We start from the raw sequence: 25,740 nt of genomic DNA on the forward strand, positions 1-25,740 counted from the left end.
AGTTACAACTCTAATAAATTGTATTTATGCTAATGGTTGAGTCTGATTTACTGTGGCCATTAAAAGTGAAGAATTGGGGCAATAGTCTTCTGAGAACGGCCATTTTCCCTGTTTTCTCCTTTTATTCTTTCACAGCTCCACAAAGTGTGCCAACTCCCTCAAGAGTCCGCAGCATAAACGGATATAGCATGGAGGTGACCTGGGATGAACCCGTGGTGGTGAGAGGTGTAATTGAGAAGTATGTTCTGCGGGCCTACAGTGAGGATGTCCCGCATTCACCGCGCATGCCCTCTGTCAGTTCTGAGCTTGTCAATACCAGCACCCTCACAGGTAAAGGTGCTTCCTTAAGGAGTAGATTTTTTAATATTCTGCTTTGATTTTAAATAAAAACATTCTTCAAGGGTCCCCCCACCCCCAAAATGGGCTATTCATATATTTTGCCCGATTAAAAACAGCAAGAACCATCTAATGAGATGGAAGCTTATATCTACCTAGGATGAAGAGGATAATTCTATAATGTTAGGGCTCTTATGGATTCTATAATTCATTAGGGCTCTTATGGATAGCTTCCTCACAAGGTTGATACCCTCTCCTCCCCAAAAGATAAGATCACAGGTGACTCTAGCCCTTAAACACTCCATACACCTCCTGTAGGGGTCCTATGTATACTTACAGGACCAGCTTACCTGTTTCACCATGCAAAAATGTACTCTTTGGGACTAGCCCAAGTTCACAGCACCATTATTTATTGGAAAATTGTTGATTAAACCTAATTATGTCAAGGTAGAGGAGTATGAGAGCACCAGCAGTTTGACTGGCAAACCAGTGAATCAATTTCTCACAGGGCACCATGCCAGCCATGCAGAACGTCTGCAGGGCACCGTGCTCGTACATCGCACGCGTGCCCATAGTCAAATGCATGCGTGTATAATAAGGCAGCAGTTTCCAGCTTCCTGAGATGTTAAAGCACATTTAAATGGAAAGCCAGATTTAAGCCTTTGACCAAAAAAAAAAAAAAAAAGTAAAATGCATCAATGAATTTGATAGAAAAAAATTTTCCTGTAAAGAATTTTATAACTTGAAAAATTATATGCATTATAGAGTAGCCTTTATTATCTTTCAATATCTATTGGTCAACCCCATCTAGCCTTTACTTCCTTCTTTAGATCCCTTAGAAACTACCACACAAGTCTAAAACCAACTGAACAAAATTTCACATCTTCCAGTTCCTTCTTCCCTATTTTACCCACCTTATGAAACCCAACCCAACGAAGCCCATGGTTTGCCTTTGCCTGGGCTGCACATTAAAGCTACGTGGGCTGGAGAAAAAAAACAAAAAAAAAACCCGAGCAGTTTGTCACTACAATTTCTCAGTCCTCGTTTTCAAATGGGCACTCAGTAATGATGTCAACCCTACCACATTTCTGTAATAAGCTCCTTCTTCTATCCTCCTCATTCAATATTTTAGATTTTTCGAAACCGTCTAAATGCTAACCTCTCCTCTTCCAACTCAACTGATGGTCTTATGTATTAGATCTTCCTAGACACCCGAGAAGAAACAATCTATCCTATAGGATTTCTGTTACTATTACTAGCAAACATATATATTAATTGCACTTTTCTGAGTGATAGGGTTGTTATTAGGGGTTAAATGCTTTAATGTTTGCTAAAACATTTAAAATTCTTTTTGGTACATTATAAGCATTTGCCATCATTATTACCTTCATTTTTTACTTTTCTCTTTACTTTTCCTTGTTTTTACAAGGCTTTCCTTATCCTATAAAAAATAAAATCTTCAAAAGTCCTTTGGACCCCAACTCTTCCTGCCTTTTCAGAGATGTGACTGGTAGCTCTTCTCTCCCTCCCAATCATATTTTAACCTCTCTCCACAATCGTAGTTCACAAGCTGTGGCCCCAGGACCAGCATCAACAGCATCACCTGAGACCCTGTTATTAATACAAATTCTCCAGCCCACCCACACGTGCTGAATCAGCAACTCTGGAGGCAGAGCTCAGCAATCCTTGTTTTAGTAAGTCCTCCTCATCTGATACTGAAGCATGCCAAAGCTGGAGAACCATTGCCCAGATGGATTCTTCCCAGGATCATTCAAACTCGATCAACTCCCATTGTTAAACATAAACAGACTTAAGCCAATTATTAAAAACCTTCCCTTATCTAAATTCCTTTCCAACTATGGCCCCCTCTCTCCTCTTTCCAAACTTGCTTCTAGCAAGAAGTATTAATGGATGTTGTCCCCAGTTCTTCACTTTATGGGGCTTCTGCACACTTGCCTTGCTAAGGACACCAACAACTTCCATATTTACCTTTCTAAAGAACACTTTGCAATCCTGGTCTGGACTGCTCAACAACATTCTACATAGTAGATTTCTCACCATTTCTTGAAGTATTTCTTTGCTTCAATGACTCTTCTGTTTACCTCCCAGTTCTCAGCCCCTTTATTCAGTGTCCTTTCCTTACTCCTTCTGAAATTCAACTCTACATTTTGGAGAACCTCTGGGTTTAGACCTGGAATCTTTCACTCTCTTTCTGTTTTTCTACAGTCCTGTTCCAGGAACCTCATCAATTCCCACAGCATCAAATTCCATAAAGATGGTACTGACTCCTCAGTCCACATCCCACCTAGATCTCCAAATGTGTGCATTCAACAGGCATTTGGAAAGATGGACGTTCCTAACAGATGCCTCATAATCTCTGAAATGACCGTATCCAAACCTGAACTCCTACTCTTCCTACAAACCCAGGATCAATAAATGTCACCTCCAGACACCCAGTTAACCAAGCCTGAGAATTTTTCTCAACTTCATGCCTCTTATCCATGTTTTTTGATAGATTTTCCAAACTATGTGTTAAATTCATCTATCTCTCCCCTTATCTACTGTCTAAGCCAAACCACTACAATCTCTTACCTGGACAACTGCAATCCTATTCTTTCCCACTAACCCCACCCACCATAAGTCCATCCCACAAAGCAACCAGACATCATGTCCCTCTCCTCAGAATCCTTCAGTTGTTTTCCACTACTTCTCTCCAAATCTCATTTTGTCTCAGTCTCCTCATTTTCTGGGCTTCCAACTTTTGCTTTTATAATTAATACGATTTTTTTTAAGTCCATATGTAAATCTTTGAGGGAATTCCTGACAGTAATGGTAACATAGATATCTCAAAATGGAACAACTGGGTCAAAGGCTCTTAAGACATTATACATTCTTGCAAGTTGAAGTCAAGCAGACATTGGTACAAACTCGGCTACCTAACCTCCCTGAACTTTGGGGAAGTTACGTGTCCTTCTGGACCTTTCTTTAATGTCTTAACCTATGAAATGAGAGAATAATATTTACCTTGGAAGAATATTAAAAATATTAAGTATTATGATATTCTAGCTATAATGCTTTTTAGCTATGTAAACTTGTACAAATCAGTTAATACCTGTGTGCTTCTGATTCCCTATAAATCAATGGGAATGAAATAACTCCCTACTTTATAGAATAGCTGTCAGGATCAAATGAATCTATATATATGTAAAGCACACAGAACAGTACTTCTTGACACATGGATTACACTGTATAAGTATTAGCTATCAGATATTTTTAAAGTGGGTAGCACAATGCTTAACATATAATAATTTCTTAACAAAGGATAGTTATTTGTATACTGCCAAATATATGCCAAAAAGGCTGTACAAAATATACTTACATGAGTAAGCACAATGCAAGAGTGTACATTTCATTTCATCCTAGTTGAACAAGTTTTTTTAGAGTTTAAAAAAAAACTTCGCAGTTTTTCAAAATATATCAGAATATGGTTTTAATTTGGTTTATTCAATTACTAGAGACATTAAGTATTTTCAGTGTTTACTGGTCATTTGTACTTCTTTTATGACATTCCTAGAAAGTTTCATGGTCAATTTTTCTATTGGAAGACTCACATTTTCCTCTTGATTTAAAATATCTCTTTACATATGAAGAATATTATACTTATGTTTGCCTTATGTGTTGCAACCCTCATCATTGCTCATTTTTCTTTTATTTTTTATTTGCATTTTATTTAAAAAAATTTTCTATAGTTAATATAATATTTTAAAATTTTTTTGTTAATTTTCTGTGGTTAATTTGAAAAAAAAATCCATACTCTCAGGGTAGACTAATATTTGTTTATATTAAATATGCCATATTGATAATATATAACGCATATTTTCTGAATTAGTAATTCTAAACTTGAAGTAAAATCATATCAGAAACTGGGAACAGAGAGGTTTTACAAATTATACCAGCCTCTCCTAAGATTCTGAAGGATAGTCAGAGGAAAATAACGCCCTCAGACTGAAAACCAGTACAATATATTATTGGATCTTGCTATAGGGCATGTCAATCATGTGAACGGTGTACAGAGAAAATAAAATTAGAGAACCACTGACCAATTATTATTTATTTTTATATACTCATTCTGTAAAAAACTAAGAAAAAGTCTCAACTATCAATGCAATTTTGTTAATTTCTCTTCTGGAAACATGCTTTTTCTTTGTCTTTCCCTTTTTCTTATTACTTTACATTCATTATTTATATTTTAATGTTCAAAGTCACATTGTTTTAGTTATATCTCTATAAATAGAATCTAGTTTGATTTAGTTTTATATTTAACTTGAAATTGAATTGGGAGTTTAGCTCATTCACATTTATTTTTATAATTCATACAATTGCTCTTATTTCTGCCATCATATTTCATGCTTTCCAGTTTTGTTATTGTTTTTTAATGCTTTTTAAAACAATTCTTTTATTTTTTGTTCTTGCCTGTGTGGACTAAGAATTCTTTAACTCTTTTCTCTCAAAGGGTTCTAAGGGTATATCTGCTGTTCACAATTGTGAAGTAGACAGACAAGGATGTATGTAGGAAGTAATCTTAAAGATTATAGAGCATTTAACGGTAAAGAGAAAAGAATACCAGAAAGTGAGGTAGGGGTAAGGAAGTAGAGTCAGAGAGCTGGATTTGGTGGAGACGCGAGGGGTGTGGAAATTGGATAGTGGCAGCTGTTTTGTCATTTGGTTGAGATAACAAGGTATTGAGAGAGGAATGTAAGTAAAGTGGATCACGACCAGTTTTGCGATTGATCTTAAATTAATCCCCCTTTAGCATTTCTGAAGTGACTTTGGTGAGATTGTAATGTTTACTTTTGGTTGTTAAAGTGGTATTTCTTTGGCTGAGACAATGCTGGTGCTGGATGCACAAGGTAATTTAGCTTTATTGGTTCACGTAAGATTCTTTACTGATTAAGTTATAGTAAAATGTGTTGGCGTCTTTTCATATATTTCTTTCTGTTATATAGCAAGCTCTTTTATTCTTCAGACATGGGTCCTTCTTTGGCTTGGGAAGTTTGCTGTTGTATATGTGATTATTACTTCTGGTAAGAAATAGCAGTTTTCAATCTTGTCTATTTCTGCTGCCCAGAGCACAGCTTGTAAAGTCAGATCAATCTAGGGTCAAATTCCAGCTATGTCACTTGTTAGCTGTATGATCCCAGGCAGATTAAAAAACATATCCCTGTATCAGAGTTTCCTCACCTATAAACTTTTATGTTATGGAATTGTTGTGAAGATAAAAAAAAATGAATTGCCTCTATAGAATATTTTGCTCAGAAACAGGCACATAGTGAATGTTCAACAAATTAATCCTTATCTTTATACTCCTTGGTCTCTGAATTCTAGGTTACGACTTTGTAATTGTTTCCCTTTTCGTTTTCTGATTTTTCATTATTGATTCTGCTCTTTGAACCTTCTAAGGTGATTTTTAAATTTTTCTATCTCCATCTTTTCGATGATCTGCATTTGTTTCTCCTCTCATCCAGCTCACCTGGATTTCTGCCTACCTCTCAGTTTTCTCAGTTTTCATCCCTGTCATTTACCACTGGCCTTCCATCTCTGGCTTCATGGACTCCAAGTTCTTTTAGATCTTATTAGTAGTATGAAACTGAAGAGTTAAAAATTTTATAGGTTTCCTGAATTCAGTCTTCCCCAGAGCATAATAGTCTATACTTGGAGTTCTATGCTGTCTTCTTCCTTTTGAGTCACAGATGTTCTTCCTGTTGGCTAAATGCACCCCCAACTCCCACATCCACAGCTAAATGTACCCCCAGCTCCCACATCCACAGTTCACTGGCCCCATCCCTAAATTTAGCTTCAGACTGAGTGTTTGCTCAGGAAAATTAAATCATTTTCAAATCACCTTACTAGGGACTTAGTTTCTGTTAACAAAAACCTTCACTGGGATTATGCTAGGTCAACTGAGGTAAAATTGCAATAGCCTCATGGCAATATGTAAATCTCAACACCTTTCTCCCCAGTATTTGGTGAAGGAGGCTGAGAACCTGTAGGCATTCTGTACCCCGCTGGGGGTGGGGTTTGCCCTGGGCTCTCCTTCCAGTAGTCCATTTGTTTTTGCCTGGTGTCCTTCCAGGTATTTCTAAATAATTTTTCATTTCATTGGTATTCTTGTAAGACTGTGGTTCTCCACCGTGGGTGCACACTGAGCTACCTAGGAAGCTTTAAAAAAATACTGATGCCCAGGCTCCACCGCAAAGATTCTGATGTTTTGGTTGAGAATGCAGCCTGGGTATTGATATCTTTAATGTCTGCAGGTAATTCTCTTGTACAGCTAGCATTGGGAAACACTGTGAAAGGCAGGAGTTTGACACCGTGATCAAGTCTCGGTTTTATCCAGAAATGCTTATGGCAACTTTCACCTCCCAACTGAAGCTTGAAAATGTAGGACAAAAAAAGATAAATGTCTATATAAAAATGATAAAATATTAAAATTAAGTATATAAAATTAGCAAAGGAAAATCATAGCACAACAAAAATTAAGTGCCTGAGTATTGGGAAGAGGTGGGAAATTATGGTCACACAAAATGCAGAAAGCAAAATGGGAAAAAATGAGTATTAACTAAGAGCACCAGAGGAATAGAATAGTGGGACAGAATATTTACCATTCATGAATTTGGCTACCAAAGGATTAAATGAGATAAATCCCAGTAGCAGTGAAGAGTCCAAGGGTTAACAGCCCTACTCAGGAGCAAATGGGCCCCTTTGGGCTACAGGGTCTGGATTCTGTGCCCTCTGAAGGCCAGGGTTCAGAGCAGGGAGTTCTTGAAAGTTCATTTCCTCAGCTGGAGCCTCAGGGTAGAAAGCCCTGCAGTTACCACTCCAGTGTATCTTTAGACTTGTTGCAAAGGGCTCCAATTAACTCTGGTAGCTTTTGCTGATTTTCCCTCCAGCCCTGTTAAGATGCGAAGTTGCTTCCCAGAGAGACAGTCCTGGCATTTCCCTTCAAACCAAGGGCTCCTCAGAAAATGACTTCACAATTTGATTTGAAATTATGTCAAGAATAAGTGGATTCAAGAATCTGCACATATACAATATTTTTTTTCTTTTTTTCCCCTTAAGGTATTAAACATACAAACTTATCTGCATAATTAGTACAGCATTTGGCATAGTGCTAGGGCTATAACTGATACACAAAAAAATATTTTCTTAATTTCATTGTTGCATTGCACTGAGCTAAAGCCTAGGAGTTATATATTCCTTCTTCACAATAATAAATAATCATAATTAATGATATTTATTGTTCACTGTAGTTTAGCAGAAGAACTGATCATAATCTTTTAGATTACCCAAATAAATCTAAATTTATGTAGAAAAATAAATGAAAGACCTTTTAATTTATAATGCAACTAATATTACAGTTTTTGTCACTAAAATTGGTTCAGTCCTCATATACAATAGACTCTAATCTTCTACTTAAAGAAATTGGGTTGCATGCTGAAGATCTGCCTCGTGGTTTTCTTTCTCTTCTGTAGCCTGATAGTACTAATGAGTGATTCTCAACTCTATTGGTCATAAAGGGATTCCTGGATTGCTTATAAAATACAGATTCTTGGGTCTCCCACGCAAGAGTCTGTATATTTGAGCTAAGGTTTGTAAATCTGCATTTGACTGAGTGTTCCGGGTGATTCTCTTGAAGAAGGTCCGTGGATCACATATTAAAGAACACAGGACAAGGAGAATGGTCAGGTGAGAAGGTATCATTTTTCACCGGCTGGGCTTGAATTTATCCCTGTTTTGTTTTCTCCTGGGCCCTTGTTCCAACTGCACTAGCTTTGCAGGCAGAATAATGCTAAGGGCAAGTGGAGAAATAGAGGCAGTGTTAGTAGGGTCTCTGACCCTTAAGGGCAGTGCTTCTGAAAGTCACCCAAGGAAAATAAATGAGAATTACTAGAGATCTTGGTAAAATCCAGACTCTGATTCAGTTGATACGGAGATGGGTGTGAGATTCTGGGTTTCTAACAAGGCCAACCCTAGCACCCCCCCACCCCATGTGTCCAGTAGAAAGTCAGGGAGCTCAATATTTATATAAGAAATAGGAAAACAAATAAACAACAAGTTCGAAATTTCAGGATGCCCACTGGATTTAGTGAAAAAAGATCCCAGTGCAGTTTAGCGTGTGAAATATAATTGTAACCTTGTAGTAGAATCTCATCTGCATGTATTTAAGTTATAAACATTTAACTACATGTGAAAAAAAAAAAAAAACCTTTCAAAATAATGTCACAGGCAAAGGATGCTATCTAATCCTGAAATTGCCAATATCTGTTATCTGGGAAGAATGTGCAAATAATTTTAGGATCCCAGTCATTGACAAAAAAGTAAAACTCATTGTTATTCTCATCTGAGAAATCTGCAGAGAAACGACTATAATAAAAACTTCAGGGGCGCCTGGGTGGCTCAGTTGGTTAAGCTTCTGTCTTCGGCTCAGGTCATAATCCCAGGGTCCTGGGATGGAGCCCAGGGGAGCCTGCTTCTCCCTCTGCCACTCCCCCTGCTTGTGCGCTCTCATGCGCTCTCTCTCTTTCTCTCTCTCTCTCTCTCTCTCTCTTCATTAAATAATTAAATAAAATAAAGTCTTATAAAACAAACTTCAATGTTTCTTTTTCTATTCAGTGGGGAATTCTTACTTCACAGTTGTTAAAACTGTCTATGGGTGCTCTTTGTGCAAGCATGTTATTTCTTCATTAGACAATAAGCTCCAGAAGTCAGGTATCATATTTTATGTTTATTTTAAGTCTTGTTCAGTACCTTGCTCAAGGTAGACGATCAATACACTTTTCTCAAGTGATGAAGAACTAGACAAATGAACAGATGCAGCTTTCTGCTATCACCTCTGTAGTTAATGAAATGTTAATATTGTTCTATCCTGCTGAGTTGAGTATTGAACTAGTGGTTCTTACTGAAGTCTCATCAGTGCTATAGTTTTCTAATTTTAGGAAATAATATACAGAATTATCACAAGTTAAACATATATTTGTAACTTAATATACATATTCCCCATGGAAAAAAAATGTTGGTAGGGTAAACAGAATATAAAAATTAGTTCCCAAACTTATACCTCATACTGGAACTCAAGTGCTATAATTTGCAATTAAAAATAATGGAAACTTATATTGCTATAATGCTGATAATTACACAGAGCTGAAGATATTCATTTATTAGAAACAAAAGCATTATCTACTCTGTTCCAAGCTAGTGCTAGATCCTAACTTTACAACCTGCTTTTATTGTGTTTCTTTCCTAATATATTTTTATTGTGGTAAAATACACATAACAAGCAATCTGCTTTTATACCATGAAGATATGGTCTCTAAAGTAGAATATTATATTTTTTAAAAATCAAAGTTTTACAGGGGAAAGACAATAGAGATGAGTTTTCATTTTTATTTAATTTCACTGAAAGGATCCAAATAACAATGACTTAGACAAGATTAAGTTTTTCTTTTTCCTGGTAATAGATGTTCACAGTTAATCAATGTAGGGGTGGGATGTTCACAGTGCCAGGGACCAATACACGTCCATCTTTTTGCTATGCCATCCTAGGGAGGGGACTACTGCCTCATGGTCCAAGACGGCTGCATGAGCTTCAGCCATCCAGTCTGGTTTCCATGCACATTCACTTCAAAGACATACTTCAGAAGTCATTTCTCTACATACATATGTGTGTACTAGGTATAGTCATGTGACAATGAACTTGACTCTGAATTTAAAAAGTCTGTGAACTAAGTTCATCATCACATGGCTGTAGTTAGCTGCTGAGAAATGGTGTCCTTATTCAAAATGGCCACTTGTCCAGCTATCGTTGTATTGTACTCTGAAAGAAAAGGAGTATCTATCCTAGGAGGGTCCTTCGTGGTCTCTGCCACAGCAAGCAAACTTCAGAAGTAAATTTTAAAAAATCATCTTGATAGTATTATTAAAAGATGAATTTTGAGGAAGTCTTTGCCATTTTTATGGTACCTCATAAATTACTATTCTACATTTGTAGTTTATTACGAACTATTTCTTTAAATGTAAAGCTTGGAAGAAATGGTCTGAAAAAATGCACAAGACAAAAATATGGCCTATGACATAAATAGTAAAAATAGAAATGATGTAATGTTCCTGCTTAGCTAATGTAGAAGAATTTCATTAGGTAATGCAGTGTTGATGAGTTAATAGCTTTGTCTCACTCTCCTGAATACATAATGTGCCTGAACTACTTGAATATTGTGAAATCCTCAGATAGACCTCTTTACAAGTTACTCATTTTCTTTTATGCAGTAGGACTCTGCAGTGCAGGGTGCGGATTTCTTTTTGGGAACATGTTGTACCGTGGTTAAAAATGATGGTGACATATAAATTTTGCTGCCTATTGATAATCAACTAGGCAGGTTTATAATACTATAGCAGTTGATAGAAATACTTTAAGGTTGCCAATCAGATTTGATAAAGAAAAAGAATAGTCGCCCCCAAATTTTCTGTTTTCTAACTTCTGGCCATTTATATGTGTATTGCATTTGGGACTAATCAAAAACTTTATATATGTGTGTGCGTATAAATATATATCCATGTCCAATGTTGTACTCAAAAGCACATGCATACACACATGCACTGATACAGGATTTCTTATGAATCAGTTTTTATAAGGGAATATTATAGACATACACACTTGCTCATTGTGGGGGATAAGTATGCTACTTTCTGTTTAAACACAGTAGGATTTAGTAATAAATTTGAATCTTTTAACAAATTTTAAGGTGTAATTTTAAATAATTTGCTATAAAAAGTATGCTATTCTTTGTAGTGACATTATTTCAACCCATCGTTTTTCTTCTTGTCGAATGAGGATTTAGGTTGAATAGCAAGAACGATAATTTTGGAGACAAAAGATGTAGGTTCTAATCTCAGCTCTGCTGTTGGACTTGAGTGATACCTTCTACACTCTGCCCTATAGCAGCCCCGCCTATACAAGGGATAATAGTATGGGAGGCCCTCTGCAGGGGACCTGGGACTCCCATCAGTAAGGGATGACTTTCATTTCTTTCTTTTCTTTTCCCACTGTCTCCTTGCCCCCCTCCCCACTTATTCGAGTCCAGTATTTTCTCAGAGTCCTAAAGATTCCAGTGTCGGCCCCTGAGGTTAGATGAAGAGTTAACATGAGTGGATGGCTTCAAACCTAATGTAGAATTAGAATGAAAATGACAGAAACTATAGTTCTTACCACAAAAGCATTGATTAAAAATTTGAAGTTAGATGTAAGCCTGCTGAGAGAATCTTAATTGGGTAACACTTTGAGGTCAATTAAAATCCCTGTTTAAACCATTCTCAAAGACTGGGATTAGACCCTATATTTTATAAAGAAAATAAAAGAATAAAAATTTTTTTCCTCTTTGTAAGCATCAAAATCTGTTTAGTTTTTTGATCCAAGGTATATGACTTTCTGTAATCCCAACTAGAAGTTTTAACCAAGATCAGAAAGACCCTTTGAAAAAAATTAAATGCAAAAAAATTAATTTTCGAGTTTTTAAAGGATAACCATAGGTTTAGGGTAAGGGTGTTTACTCTTCCACTTTTTGGTTAAAATGAAAATTGACTTTCATTTTCTAAATATTAGAGATCCTTAGTCTCATTTAAAATATTACCGAAAAACGCAACAACAACAAATTGCCACCTTCCTAGGCTATTAAGAACCAGAGGAGAAGCATCCTGGGTGTGTTTCCAGATCTCTGTTAGACCATTAAATTTTCATCCATATTTAACAAATGTCATTATTCAGTTTCATGGGGTCACTGTGTCAAAATGTCTGTGTTAGAACTTTAATTTATTTTCAGAGGTTCCTTTAAGTGGGCAGAAAGCATGGCATGTTGGATTGATTTACTCTCTTTAATCCATCCACTGGATTGGTTTGCAGCTCAAAACTTATTCTGGGATGTATACTTAAAACATTAGAATTTATCAGCACCGCAGCCGAATCCGACACCAGAAATGTCTCCCTCTCTTCTGCTTTCCTTCCTCTGGCTGGTTTTCTTTTAAAAGGTGGGTTCTTCCATTATGTCTCCAGGTAGCAGTAACAGCCCTGCCTGTGTGGTATCCCTTACCAGATGGCCCTCTTAATAAATGCCTTGCTCTTGCCCACCCTCACTTTCTTGATCCAAATGTGAAATGCCAGCAAATAAATAAGAGCATTGTACTCTGATGAGTTCTCTTGAGATGAAGAGACACCCTGGGGAGAAGCAGCTAGAAACAGCTTCTCTGTTTGCTGGACTGCTCCTAATTACTGGTTAGTAGGTAGAAGACACTGTTTAGATAATAGACAATTTAAAGAGAGAGAGAGGGAGGGAGAGAGGGAGAGAGGGAGGGAGACAGAGAGAGTCAGGGAAAGAGGGAGTGTGCATATTATTTCAAATGCCTTTGCTAACACGAAAATACTCTTGGATGGTTCGAGTCCATTTGAAATATTGTGCATGATCTTGTGAGGGGACCCCAGACTTTGGTCTCGGGGTACGCAGTTGCTGTGTGCAGATCTCACTGCCAGACTAAAAGTGCAACAGAAATGAGTGGGTAATGAGAGCAGAGCAGCCAGTTCTTTAATTGAATTAAAAGCTGGGTGACATCAATGCAGACACCTGTCCAATTACAGACAGGCCAAGGTGTTTACCATTGCTGTACAAGCGATTCGAAGATGACAGAAATCTTTCCGCCCACAGATTAACATAATGAAGGAGAACAGATTACAGTGGATGCCGGCCAAGCACCTAGGTTGGCAGCTGGGGGTGGGGTGGGGGAGGGAGGAGGAGTCTGCTCAAGTATGTAAATAGAAACGGGCTTCTTTTTTCTTCTCCGAAATGTGTTTGGCTTTAAAAAGGATGCCATTTTGCTCTGTGTCTCAGGCTCAGTTTCCGGGCAGAGCATTTATACTTGTCTGCATTTAGTCAGAAGAGTTAATCATAAAATTTCAAAAATTTCACAGCTGGCTCTTCTGTTGTCTTCCTGCCTCTCAGCGCACAGAGTTCTATTAGAGGCTCAAAAGCTTGCACAGCTGGTGTCAGCTCCACAATGATTTTCTCTTAGGTAGTCGGGCTGCCTCCAATTACTAAGATTTCTCTTTGGCTCCTTTGAAACTTGAGGCTAGAGCAAAGGAAAGAAGGTGTTGGATATCATCGTCATCGGTCAAAGGAAACAATGTCTGTTACTTTGCTGACTCCCTGGAGAGGGTAGAATGGGACTGGGGGGTCTCTTATAGTGAGGGAGACAGCAGAGTGGCACGAAGCAGATGGAAAAGTCTTCATTTTTTGGTCAGGCATCAAGTGCCAACTTTGGTAAACCGTTGTAAGAGCTGCTGGAAAACAGGACAAGTGAAGAAGGAAAAGGACATGTCCTTGCGTTCAAGGAGTTCCCTAGATCATTTTGAGGGACTTTTAAATTTCAGGGTTCTCCAGGACAAGGCTCTTGCCCTCTGCTAGGTGGAAATCCTCAGAGCACAGAGTTTGGAGCCATATACACCGGGACTCTGAAACGTCCTACTGCGATGTGCTTTATTCCTGGAAATGAGGTCCCCGTCCCTATTCTTTCAGCTTGGGCTTTCTGCATGCACCGAGGCCCACAGGACTGCAATTCAAAGGGAATATACTTACTTTACTTCAAACTCCCTTGGTGTGGCATGTCAGGATTTCTCAATGTTAAGCATTAATGCAAAATGCATTATCACTTAGCAGTGAGTGTTCTGCTGGTGCCAATGATTTTAATCTGGTTACCAACACTCCTGTGTTTCTTGGGATACTAACACTTTTAAGACATCAATAATGCTTGCTTTATGCTTATTGAATGTTTTTTCAGCTCATCCTCTTCCATTATCAAAAGGGACTGGCAGGTTTCCTGACATGGTTGGGACCATTTTCTGATTTCACAGAGTTTTGTGGCTGAAAGGGAATTTGAGAGGTCATCTGGCTGGCCTAGAGGTAGGGACAGTCTTAAATTCAAAGGGAAAAAAAGGCTCCTCTGTGATGTCTCTCAAAGAAAGAGACTCATATCCCAGCCGATCTTAACATTTCTTACTGTCAGGAGATTCTTCTTTATTTTAAATACCCCAGGTGTCATAAAGGGAGATTACCCCACTTTCTCTTATTCAGTTTTCTATGGACGCAGAATATATGCAGTATTTTTCTGCCTAGGATTTCTTTGAAAATATGTCCCACTATATATTTTTCAGTATTCTTTTTAATATAATACTAAAATGTATACTTTCAATGATTATCCTTTTTTTCCTCTTTGTCTTTAATTAAATCTAGATCTCCTTTCACATGGGACTAGGAAGTCTGGATCTTATAAATGCCCTTATCCATTTGTCATATATGCAAGGATTCTGATTTATGTATTAATCTATGTATTACTGTTATCATTAGGAGCCTTCAAGCTCTAATATTTTCTTAGATTAGAAACCTCATAGAGATCAGATGTATTTTATAGCACCTTTCCCAGAAACATGGAGAAGAAGAAATGATAAATACTTTTTGATGATGATATACTATCATAGTAGTACTACTTTTTTTTTCCTGGAGACTGTATAATCTAAGTAAGACTCTGACACTTCAAATAAGGCCATTAGGTCAGTCACTCAATGATATCTATGGATATATCCAAGAAAGGCTATCTTAATTAGTACCGGAAAGAATATACTTACTCTCTTTCTTTGGTAACAGCAAAACTTCTTGTAACCATCAACTTTAATCCATCCTCATAAACTCTCCATACTGAGAAACAAGATGTAAACCATATGTCTCAGGCAATAGGATGACTTTGGTCTGAACTGAGGAAGATGACTTGGTTGACCAGCCCTCTCCCAACCACTCACTGTAACCTGACAAGAGGAGAGAAAATGCTGAATCTTGGGTGCCTGGGTGGCTCAGTTGGTTAAGCGTCTGCTTTCGGCTCACGTCATAATCCTGGGGTCCTGGGATGGAGCCCTGCTCAGCAGACTCACCCCTTCCCTGGTTCCTGCTTGGTCTCTCTCTCTCTCTCTCTCAGATGAATAAATAACTAAAATCTTAAAAAAAAAAAGAAAATGATGAATCTTTATATTACTCTTCTTATTGAAGTGGATAATACTGATCTATATTTAGGGAAAAATGATTCCAATGTTATGATAAACTTTTCTTTGAGACAAAACATTATGAGCAAGATCCCCACTAGAAATAGGAAAGATATACCACCTCGGCCTCAGAAAGTACAGCACATTTTTTTTTAAAGTGTGATTTACAAACCATCCAAAATTTCCACCTGGGATTTGAAGTTGGCAAGAACCAAAACATCAGCTTTCTTCCTTTTTCTCTTTTTTTCTATTTTGCCACTCTCATTCTGAAATGGGAAATGGGAGCACTTTGATGAATGGCCTAAAAGATGATCTAGTTTCTCTCCAGCATCTTTCTTCAAGAATCTTAGGATTTTTCTATGAAATACAATTTGGTCAACTTCTCTATCAAAGCACAAAGCTGAAGAAAGCAAGTTTTGAGAGTATTTGCTGTTTTTTAAGGTTCTTAAGGTTTAAGGGGGAAAAACTTAGCAAAGGAATTTCATAATACACACATATATATATATACAAAGTAATGCCTTTAGTGAAGGCAAGTAAGGTTAAACAAAATACTGAAGACCATTTAGTGAATGTGAATTCCATATCTGGTTTGACATGGTCCTTCTTAAAGTCTACATTAAAACCTTTCTTGCTAAGTTGATGTAACAGTCATAATTCTCCTATTGTACTTCCGCCATGATTTGGAAAGAAATAAGGTCTCAGGATGAGGTATTTTGTAAGGCCAGTCTTCAAAACTATAAAATAATGGAACTACTTTTATAGTGTTTCTCAACGATAATATTACCTGGTTGTATTATGCATCTGCCTACTAAAGATGTAAGAGCACCAACCTATATGTTATGTAACCATTGTGTCTTTTTGGACATGGTTTTCCTGTGCCCCAGCTAAATCATGACCGTCCCTAAGAGACAATGCTTTTTACATATGTCACATAGCTTAAGTGATGAACAAAGGAAGCTAATCTTATATCCCAAGATGTTTTTCTTGTTTGCTATAGGATTAAAAGTCTCACTCTCTAGGGGCTGTTTCATTTCTTGTTAGTATGGCATTATATTCATTCAGACATGCAGGTTGTCTTATTTTAGACTCTTTCAGTAGATTCAAACTTGGCAATAAGAAGACATGACAAATACCAAATATTTTCAAAGGATAAAATGGCTAGAACATATCACACAAGGTTACCTTAGTTTTGAGTCTGGACTTTTGGGATTATGGTGAAACGTTGAGAAATGGGAAAACGAAGTTTATGAAATAGTTGAGGCTGTCAAGTCTGGATCGGAGCATATTGAGAATGAAATGCTAGTGGGACATCCAGGTGGGATATATGACCTGCAGGTAGAGATGCAGAACCAGAGCTGGGGAGAGATGGGAAGCCTGTACATACAAATGGGAGATGGGGCTTGATGAGTTCACAAAATAAGTGTTTAGAAGAAGAAAGAAGCCTGAAGACCCTAACCTTGTAAAACAAAAGCTATTTAAAGGACTGTGGAGGGAAGATGAGCCAATCAGTTCAAAGAAAGAAAGGAGCTCTCAGGAGCTGAGGAAAACACCTTGGGAGATTCAGTGGCACAGAGGGAGCTGAGGGAGTCAAAGTCCAATAAGTAGAGGGAAGATAGGGATTTGAGGAAGGTTACTTGATCTGATATTTAGAGATTACTAGTGATCTTCAAAAGATAAAAATCAGGATTTAGTAGCACAGTGCGAGCAGGAAACTTGGTTGCAGTAGTAACGTGGACTGACACAGCCTCTGCTAGAGCTCTTTCCTTACACAGCTCTGTGTTGAGCACTTTATACTCCTAAACTCATTGAATCTTGATAGTAACGCTATGAGGTAGGTACTCTATTATCCCCAACTCACAGATGAGAACGGAGACCTCTCTTTCAAGACAGGTATTGTTATTACATGTTTACAGATAAGGAAACTGAGGCACAGAGATCTGAACAACTTGTCCAAGCCCATACAACAAATCAGTAGCAGAACTGGTGTTTGGACCCAGGAAATCATGCCCAAGTGTCTATTCTCTTGACCACTTCACCACTGCATGATGAGGATGCGTAGGTGGCAATGCACACTTTCTTTTAAGACATCTAGTGGAAGGAGAAATAACTTCTTAAAGTGAACTTGGACAGCAGGTCATGGTCCGGGAAGTTCAAGAAGAAATAACAGTCACCGCGGCAGGAATGAAGGAGAGCAGAAAGTTAGGACATGAGGTGGATTCGAGATTAGAGGGAGCTGAATTTGGCATGAGGGAGTCATGCGAGTGTGTGTGTGTGTGTGTGTGTGTGTGTGTGTGTGTGTGTATTAGGTCACTGGCTCAATGTCTTCTTTGACCATGAGTTAAGATGATGGTGCCAAGTGCAGCAGAGATGGCTCAGGGGCCCAGGGCGATGTTTGGGGAGCTGTTGGAATGAAGACTCGCAGCCATTACTGGGGACTGACACGTGGGAGGTGCCCAAGTAGACAATGGCTCTGGTCTTTGCTTCATCCTGCTCTTTGCTTGTTTGATTTTTAAAAAATTTCTTTTAGGGGAGGAAATAGGAAAATACATATGTTAAATTTTGTGTTTGAAGGATGCCCAAGCTGTTACCAATATTGGCACATTTAAATAATAATACATTCTCTAGGCTACTGAAGGTTTACAATATAAAGGGATACCGTGACTGGGGCCATTTTTTTTTATAAGAGTGTTGACCAATCTATGTGGTTAGGATTAAAGGCAACTCTGAAAAACGTCAACAGAAAAAAACAATGGTGAGCAAATACACAAATTATATTTTTGATACTTCTGTAATTCCCAGGATTAAGTAAATAAAGAGCTTCTGCCTTGATTATGAACATTTAGTAAACAAAATGTGCTTTCATTTCTACAGGTACTCTTAATTGCTGAACAAATCTTATATATTCACCACCAAGCCAGGTTAATTCAACACTTCCATGTGCACCACTTCTGTTTAAGACAGGTGTCTTAATTAAATAAACTAATAATTTTGCAAGGAGAAGCACAAAAGCATAATTATCTAATTTGCTAATTGTTCAACTATGTTGATTTGCATATTTGTTAGTTGTAACATGAACAAGTAGTTTGTATATGTGTATCCTACCGTTAAAGTAATGAAACCACTCTTGGGATTAGCATTTCCTAAAGTGTGTTAATAGATGCTATGTAAAAAGGACTCTCGTTGAATAAGGCTGAAAAATGCTAGATTAGAGAAAATGGAATAGTTTTATTCTGCAGGAGGTCTAGAATCCTAGAATGGGATAATATGCATCTTAACTATCAGATACACAGTGCTCTGCTTTACAAACTATGTATGGAAACCCATTTTTACAGGTGAACGTCTCAGGGCACTAATGTTCTGAGGAGCACATTTGGGAAAATGCTCTTTTAAGCTGTTTTAACAATAAGTTGGTCTCACAATTTTTTTTACTAGTCACTCCATTCTGTAATCAGCACAGGGGCAGGCAAATGAATTAAAGAGGCATATTTTTTTGTGTCTGTGTCTCTACATCTCTCTCTCTCTCTCTCTCTCTCTCACACACACACACACACACACACACACACACACACACTGCTCTTTATAGCTACTTACAGTAAACATGCAAACCTCCTTTTTTCCCCTTTTATTATAGGCATATTGACAGGCTTGCTACCCTTCAAAAACTATGCGGTAACCCTAACTGCTTGCACTTTGGCTGGCTGTACCGAGAGCTCACAGGCATTGAACATCTCTACTCCACAAGAAGGTAAAGTAATTTCAAAGGTCTTGACTTCCACATTTCAGTTATGAATAATAAAATAGGAGAAGAGCTAAATGCTGCAAGGCCATTTGCTGGAAAACCCCAACCTAATTTGATGACAAAGTGCATTGCCAGGCCATAATTGCTCCATTTTTTGGGGGGGTGCGAAAATGAATCAAACTCCATACCCTTTAATGACATGCATCTTTAATAGCTGTAATGCAGATTAATGGGCTTTTTAATTGCTGTTACATTGTTCATGCAAGAGCCTTGTCATTAATATGAAGCATCTGAAAGATTAATGAAAGCTTCCTCATTTTACTATGGCTCAGAAGTAAATCTAGAGACAGTCTGACTAAAAAGAATTGATTGTACGGCACAGTATGAAATTGAGAATCAAACGGTTGATTTCCATGGTCTCTTTGAACTGCTAAACACCAGCACAGGCAACAATTATTTCAGTATGATGGAGCCTCCAAATGTCGGTTGAGGCATTATTAATCACTGCTCGGTTCCTTCTGACTGAAGTCTCATTTTTGTTGTACTTGGAACTTACAAACTGTTGGCATAAATTAATGTTTCAGAAAGCATACGTTTAGAAGGCAGTGAGAAAGAGAAAATATTTTAGCACTCCAAAGTGAAAGCTTTGCTCAAGCATCAGAACACATCACTTCAAGAAATAACAGCCCTCCAAACATTTGAAGCATTGTTACTTCATATTTCTCTCTCCTGGATGAGAGGAATTACACATTTCTTCTGTCTAGTTGTCAAGTTATTTAGGAAATTGAAAAGCTTGATCCTCGGGGGAAGAGTCAGCCAGTCTCTCTCCCTCAGCATCTGTCCATCTCCTTCCTGGCTCCCTCTTTTTCCCTTCCCTCCTGCAAATCCTTTAGCAAGTACACCTCACGCAGAAGACATGAAAGAGAAAGACAATGGCCCATGTAATGAAACAGGATAGAGGGGTCTGTGAAATCCTTCATGTGACCTTGCCCCAACAAGAGCCTCCTCACCTGGGCTACGCCATCAGTGACCCCGTCATCCATGTTTTCTCAGGGTTCTCTCAGTCTAGCCTGTGGAGAAAAGCACTGTTTCTCTTACTGTGGCATTGCTTCTGCTGGGCCACGTGATCCACGTGTTGGTCCTCTCCTTTTACAAATGCTTCCACCAGCCTCAGTATGGGACAAGCGCCCTTATATTCTCAATACCCCCTACCCCCTCTGTCCAGGTTTTGCCTGGAACCCTTCAAACCTACTTTCGCAGCTGTATCCCAGAGGGATTCCTACTGGTCCAGTTCACCATTCCCTCTTCATTATTTAAGGAATTCCCAACTTCTAGCTTTTTCTTAAAGTTACTGCCAATGTACCAAACCATAGATGTTTTTAGGGTCAATATTTTAAAACTTTTAGTTCCTGTGATTCCGATTTATTCACCATTACAGAAAATGAACAGAACCTTATTTGAAAAAAAAAAAAACAAAAACTTACACACAATGTTGTTTTCATATATAATTAATTCAATTGATTCTCTACTTGCTGGTTATTTCTACAGAAACACATAGGCTTTTTTGTATCTATTATGAACCACCCTCACCAGCATTGTCCACCTTAGATCAAAAGCTCCTCAAGGGTAGGAACTCCATCTGTTCGATTTGCTTTAACAGGCGCAGCCCCAAGTAGAGAGTATGGGTTAATAATACTTCAAGGAGTATTGATGAAGTAATGCAAGCATCAGTCAAGTGAACTAGTGTAATACTCCCCATCCATCATTAAGGCAAATTCTCATAAATTCAGGACAATTATTTAGTACTGTTCCTAAAGCAATTATTGACAAGCTGCCCACGAATCAGGAATATTTCTCTGCATCGGATTTCAGGTTTATTTCATGATTTATTGGTTTAGGTCTGAAAAGTTTGAATTAGAAAAGTAAACTAAAATTAGACTCCATAAATCTTTTTTTTTTTTTTTTTCCACAGCCCCACAGGAAGTTCAGCCACCAGTAGCCAAATCTCTTCCCAATTCTTTGTTACTGTCCTGGAATCCACCCAAAAAAGCAAATGGTATTATAACTCAGTACTCTTTATATATGGATGGGATGCTTATCTATTCGGGCAGTGGAAAGAACTACACAGCCACAGGTAAGACTTCTATAGGTATCGGTAAATAGTTCTAGTCTGTGTTAGACTATGTATATTTCAGATATCTGTAGTCTGTAATTGTCTGAAAATGTGGTCTTTAAAATTGGGGTACTTACTGTGTCTCCTCTTATTTGGTCCCCTTGCGTGGTCCCTAGTCACACTCACCATGCCCGGTTGAGTCAATGTCATTTCAAACAAATTCCACTGTCACACAAGTTAACTACTTTAACATCCTCATGAATGCAGGATAATATTAAGACTCAGATGTGTGACTCAGTGTCGTCTGAATTTTGGGTCATTTGAGAAGAAACAGTATATATGCCGAAATCGTATTGTAACGTGTGACGACACTTGAGTAAAATAAGGTAAATTGCTGAAAACCTTGTAAAACCCAAGAAGCCTATATTATGTCTTATTGCCTAGTATCTGAATCACGCTTCTATTTGTGTAGTAATTTTAGTGGTTATATATTGTATAGTATTTTATATACTATATGTGACTATCTGGCAAGACATCATGAGTCAAATATTGACTGATGAAAAACTGAAGCCTAGAGATATGACGTTCTTCATGAAAGGTCACAACCAGGGAGAGGCAGAGGCAGAATTAATTATTTATGTATTCAGTCCTCCACATTAATACCAGGTGCTAAGGTTGTAATAGGGAATCAGCGGCACGCTGGCCCTCCTCTGTTGGTGTTCATGGCTTCAGGGGAAAACACACAGATGCAGGGATGAGGCATTTGTGGACAGGGCTATGGCATTTACCTAGTGGCATCCTCAGGGTTTACATTTTTTGTGTCCTTTCAAGACCGAGAACCTTCAAGGGACAAGAGCTATTAATTTAATATTTTGTTCCTTGAGGTTGGATAGAATTCTGTAATTACATGTTCTAGGAGGTAGGTGCTATTACTACCCCCAGGTTACAAATGAGGAAATTGAGGCAGAGAAAGATTAAGGAACGTCTTCAAAGTCACACAGCCTATGAGTGGGATTTTGATACTGATCCGTGCTTTCTGGCTGTGATGAAGAACCTGTGGTCTTGAAACAAGTTACTTTACTTCTGAGACTTAGTTTATGAATCTGCAAAATGGGAACAACTACAATTTTCAAGACTCTAAAGAGAACTGGAGCTATAAATAAAACACCTAACAGGTTCTTAGCACTTAGTAAGGAGAATACTCTTATTTCCTGTAGAATGCAGAGTTCATATTTTAAACTTTAAAAATAGATTCATCTTGCCCTAACAATGTCTGAAAGCATTATTTTAATTAAATATTATACACCAGAGAAATTACTTCAAAAGAAATGAAAACATATCATGGAATGAACTATACACACGAATTAATAATTAATATAAAACACTTCTGTAGGACCAAAAAATATCAGCATCATGCATAATAGGAAAACACATCTTTTAGGCCCAGTACAGACATTTCCTCTGAGAAGCCTTCTCTGATGCCCCAAGTATGAGTTGATCCGACGCAGGTATGCTCCTTGGAAACTTCTGTGCCCCCTCTTTTTTTTTTTTTTTTTTTTTTTGTGCTGTCTTTGAATAAGGTTGCTTATTTACTTGTCAGTTTGCCCTTCTGACCCTAAGCTTCATAAACACATGACCCTAAGTGTCTGGTTCTTTACTGCATCTCCAGGACAGGGTGGGTATAGACAGTGTTGAATAAATGAATGAATGAAGTCAGGTGATTGCTGGGAACAGAAAAAGGAGCCAGCAAAGGGGAAATTGTGGAGGGTAGGAGTAGGGTGGGAAAGAAAAAGTGACAGAGAAAAGAAAAAAGAAAGGTAGAAAAAGGAACTAAGATCCCTTCCATGGGTAGACACGAGTGCTAGCCCAGTCCATAGGGAAGTTGTGTGGCTGATAGCAGGTCTCAAAACGTAAGCCTCGACTATTTGCAAACCGTGAATACCATTTGAGGTGACAGACACTGTGCACAGCCAGAAGATGAGCAGTGTGGGGAAGACGGGAGGCCAGAATTCACATTTATCTCCAATACTACTTCCAAAATGATGCTAATTCTGTATTTTGTTTGATGGAATCAGCAACAGAACCATGTGACTCTGGGGTCTGCAATTAAAAATCTTGGCAAATGTTACCATAGTGGATTAGTACAACAGATGCCCCCCAAATATAATCTAATGTAAAGAAAGTGGAATATTTTTGTAGTGCCCACAACCATCTTCTCGAGCTACAGAGATAATAGATTCTTTAATGGTTTTCATTTTTTATGTAGATTTTTGAAGATTAAATCTTAGGTAGTACTTTTTTTTTCCTATAGCCTTCTTGGCTTCTAATAAGCAACTGTATTTCTTGCCATTCTCATCCCCAAATGGCAGAAGATATGAGGCACATTGAGACTGCAACACGAAGGAGAGAAACGAAGCCAAGAACCTTATGATGGGATTCAAAGTTGTGCATGATTGTTCTAACATTAGAGCTAGTAAATCTGAGGCCCGGAGAGGTTAAGAAATTCTAATCCGAATTGGAGGAACCACTTCAAATCTGGATCTGTCTGGCCCCAGAGTCCATGCTTTCATTCTTTCCACATTCTGCTGCTCAAATTATTACATATTATCTTATTTTTTACATAAATAAATATGATATATTATTACACATTCACATAATGTGTAAATGTTTTGTGTAAATATGTAAATTATTAATATATTAACATAAATATATTGTGTAAATATGCAAATATTTACACCGCATGTGAATGTTACATAATATGTAAACATTACAGATTAACATAAAGAAATATTACAAATTATTACATATGATTTTATTTTTCCTCCCAACAATGCTGACAGGGAGACCAAAACCTGATTGCAAACCCCAGAGCACCTGTATTATTCTTTTTTGGGCTCCATAACAAAATACCACAGACTGGCTGGCTTAAACAACAGAAATTTATTTCTCACAGTTCTGGAGACTAGAAGTCCAAGATCAAGGTGTTGGCAGGTTTGGTTTCTCTTGAGGCCTCTCTCCTGGGCTTGCAGACAGCTGCCTTCTCACCATGTCCTCCCAAGGTCTTTCTCCTGTGTGCACAGCCCTTTCTTACCCGGTCACCAGTCCTGTTGGATTAGGGTCCCACCCTTATGATCTCATTTAACCTTAATCACCTCTTCAAAAGTCCCATTTCCAAATATAGTCACATTAGGAGTTAGGGCCTCAAAATATGAATTTGGGGGAACACAGTTCAGTACGTAAGAGCACCCTAAAGGGAGTGCTTTCTCTACCATGAGCGTAGGCTGAATGCCCACTTCTGTGTAGATTCTCAAATCATGTGAGGATTGAAGAAAGTGGCCTTTAAGAGCCCTTTCAACTCTAAGATTTTATACGTGTAATAGGCATTAATTTCAGGTCAGTTAGGTCTTCAAAGTCTACCTGTCCACTAGGAATCGCAAGAAGGTACAATGCGAAAGGGAATCTGTCTGTCTAAAGTCAGCTAGGAGAAGGCTGATTAGAGGAAACTGCCCTGGCCATTTGAACAGGCTCTAGCCTCTCCAGACACTGCATCTGTGCCATGTTCCATCATCAGATGCGTCCATGATGTCATTGGTACTTGTTACTCATCTTTGTGTCAGGATCTTTGTGAACTAATCTCCTGTCCATGCTGAGAGTGGTTTGCGGGTGGAGCTTCCACTGGTGAGGGCTGGTGCTGTCAGCAATAGTGAGAGTTGAGGGCTATTAGAATGGGTCTCTTCAGTGCTGAAATGACAGTTCATAGGGAGACAGAGGAATGGAAGATGCAGTCTAATGGATTAGAGAAATAATTGATAATATTTTTCAATTATAAAAGCCACTATATGCTTATTGAAGATAATTTAAAACATCCAGATGTCTAATACATGATAATCCCACCATACCAGTAGAAGCTCAATGTAAGATGTAATTCCTTCTAGTACCTTATTCATGTTAACAAAATTGATCTGTAATGTATAATGTTGAACCCTGGCATATTTCCTTATTATGACTGTATCCCACTTTATGAAGCATTTTTCCTGAAAATATTTTGAAATATTTTAATACTAACATCATATCCCATCCAAACGTATGCTAATGCATTTAACCACTTGAAAGAGTTCAAGTTTCTAACTTATCTCTCTTTTAAATATGTGGTGACAAATATTATTGTATGTAATCTTTGTTTATTAGCTTCCCAAAAGGGGAACAACTAAGTCAAAGGTAGTGAACCTTTCTGAAATATTTGATATACATTTTCGTACTGTTTCCCAGAAAAGTTCATCAGCCGGGCATGTTATATTCTTAAATCTTTGATAATTTTGCAAGTGACAAATACTATTTTATTTTTGTTTGCCTGTTGAACTACTAGGTATAGGGCATGCTTTCTGCATGTTTATTAGAGATTTGTATTGTGCTTTGATTCAG

General features: G+C 37.9%; 1 protein-coding gene across 1 annotated transcript in view; it reads left to right on the forward strand.

Annotated features, from left to right (window-relative positions):
• The window catches only part of USH2A (usherin), a 682,897-nt gene that overhangs the window by 284,236 nt on the left and 372,921 nt on the right, over window positions 1-25,740 (forward strand). Inside the window, exons 29-31 of the mRNA XM_032422367.1 lie at window positions 136-330; window positions 19,098-19,211; window positions 21,178-21,339. Coding sequence (XP_032278258.1) covers window positions 136-330; window positions 19,098-19,211; window positions 21,178-21,339 — 471 coding nt within the window. The remainder of the gene's footprint in view (window positions 1-135; window positions 331-19,097; window positions 19,212-21,177; window positions 21,340-25,740) is intronic.

The sequence above is a fragment of the Phoca vitulina genome, unplaced genomic scaffold, assembly GCF_004348235.1.
Source record: "Phoca vitulina isolate PV1807 unplaced genomic scaffold, GSC_HSeal_1.0 scaffold26, whole genome shotgun sequence".
Lineage (NCBI taxonomy): Eukaryota > Metazoa > Chordata > Mammalia > Carnivora > Phocidae > Phoca > Phoca vitulina.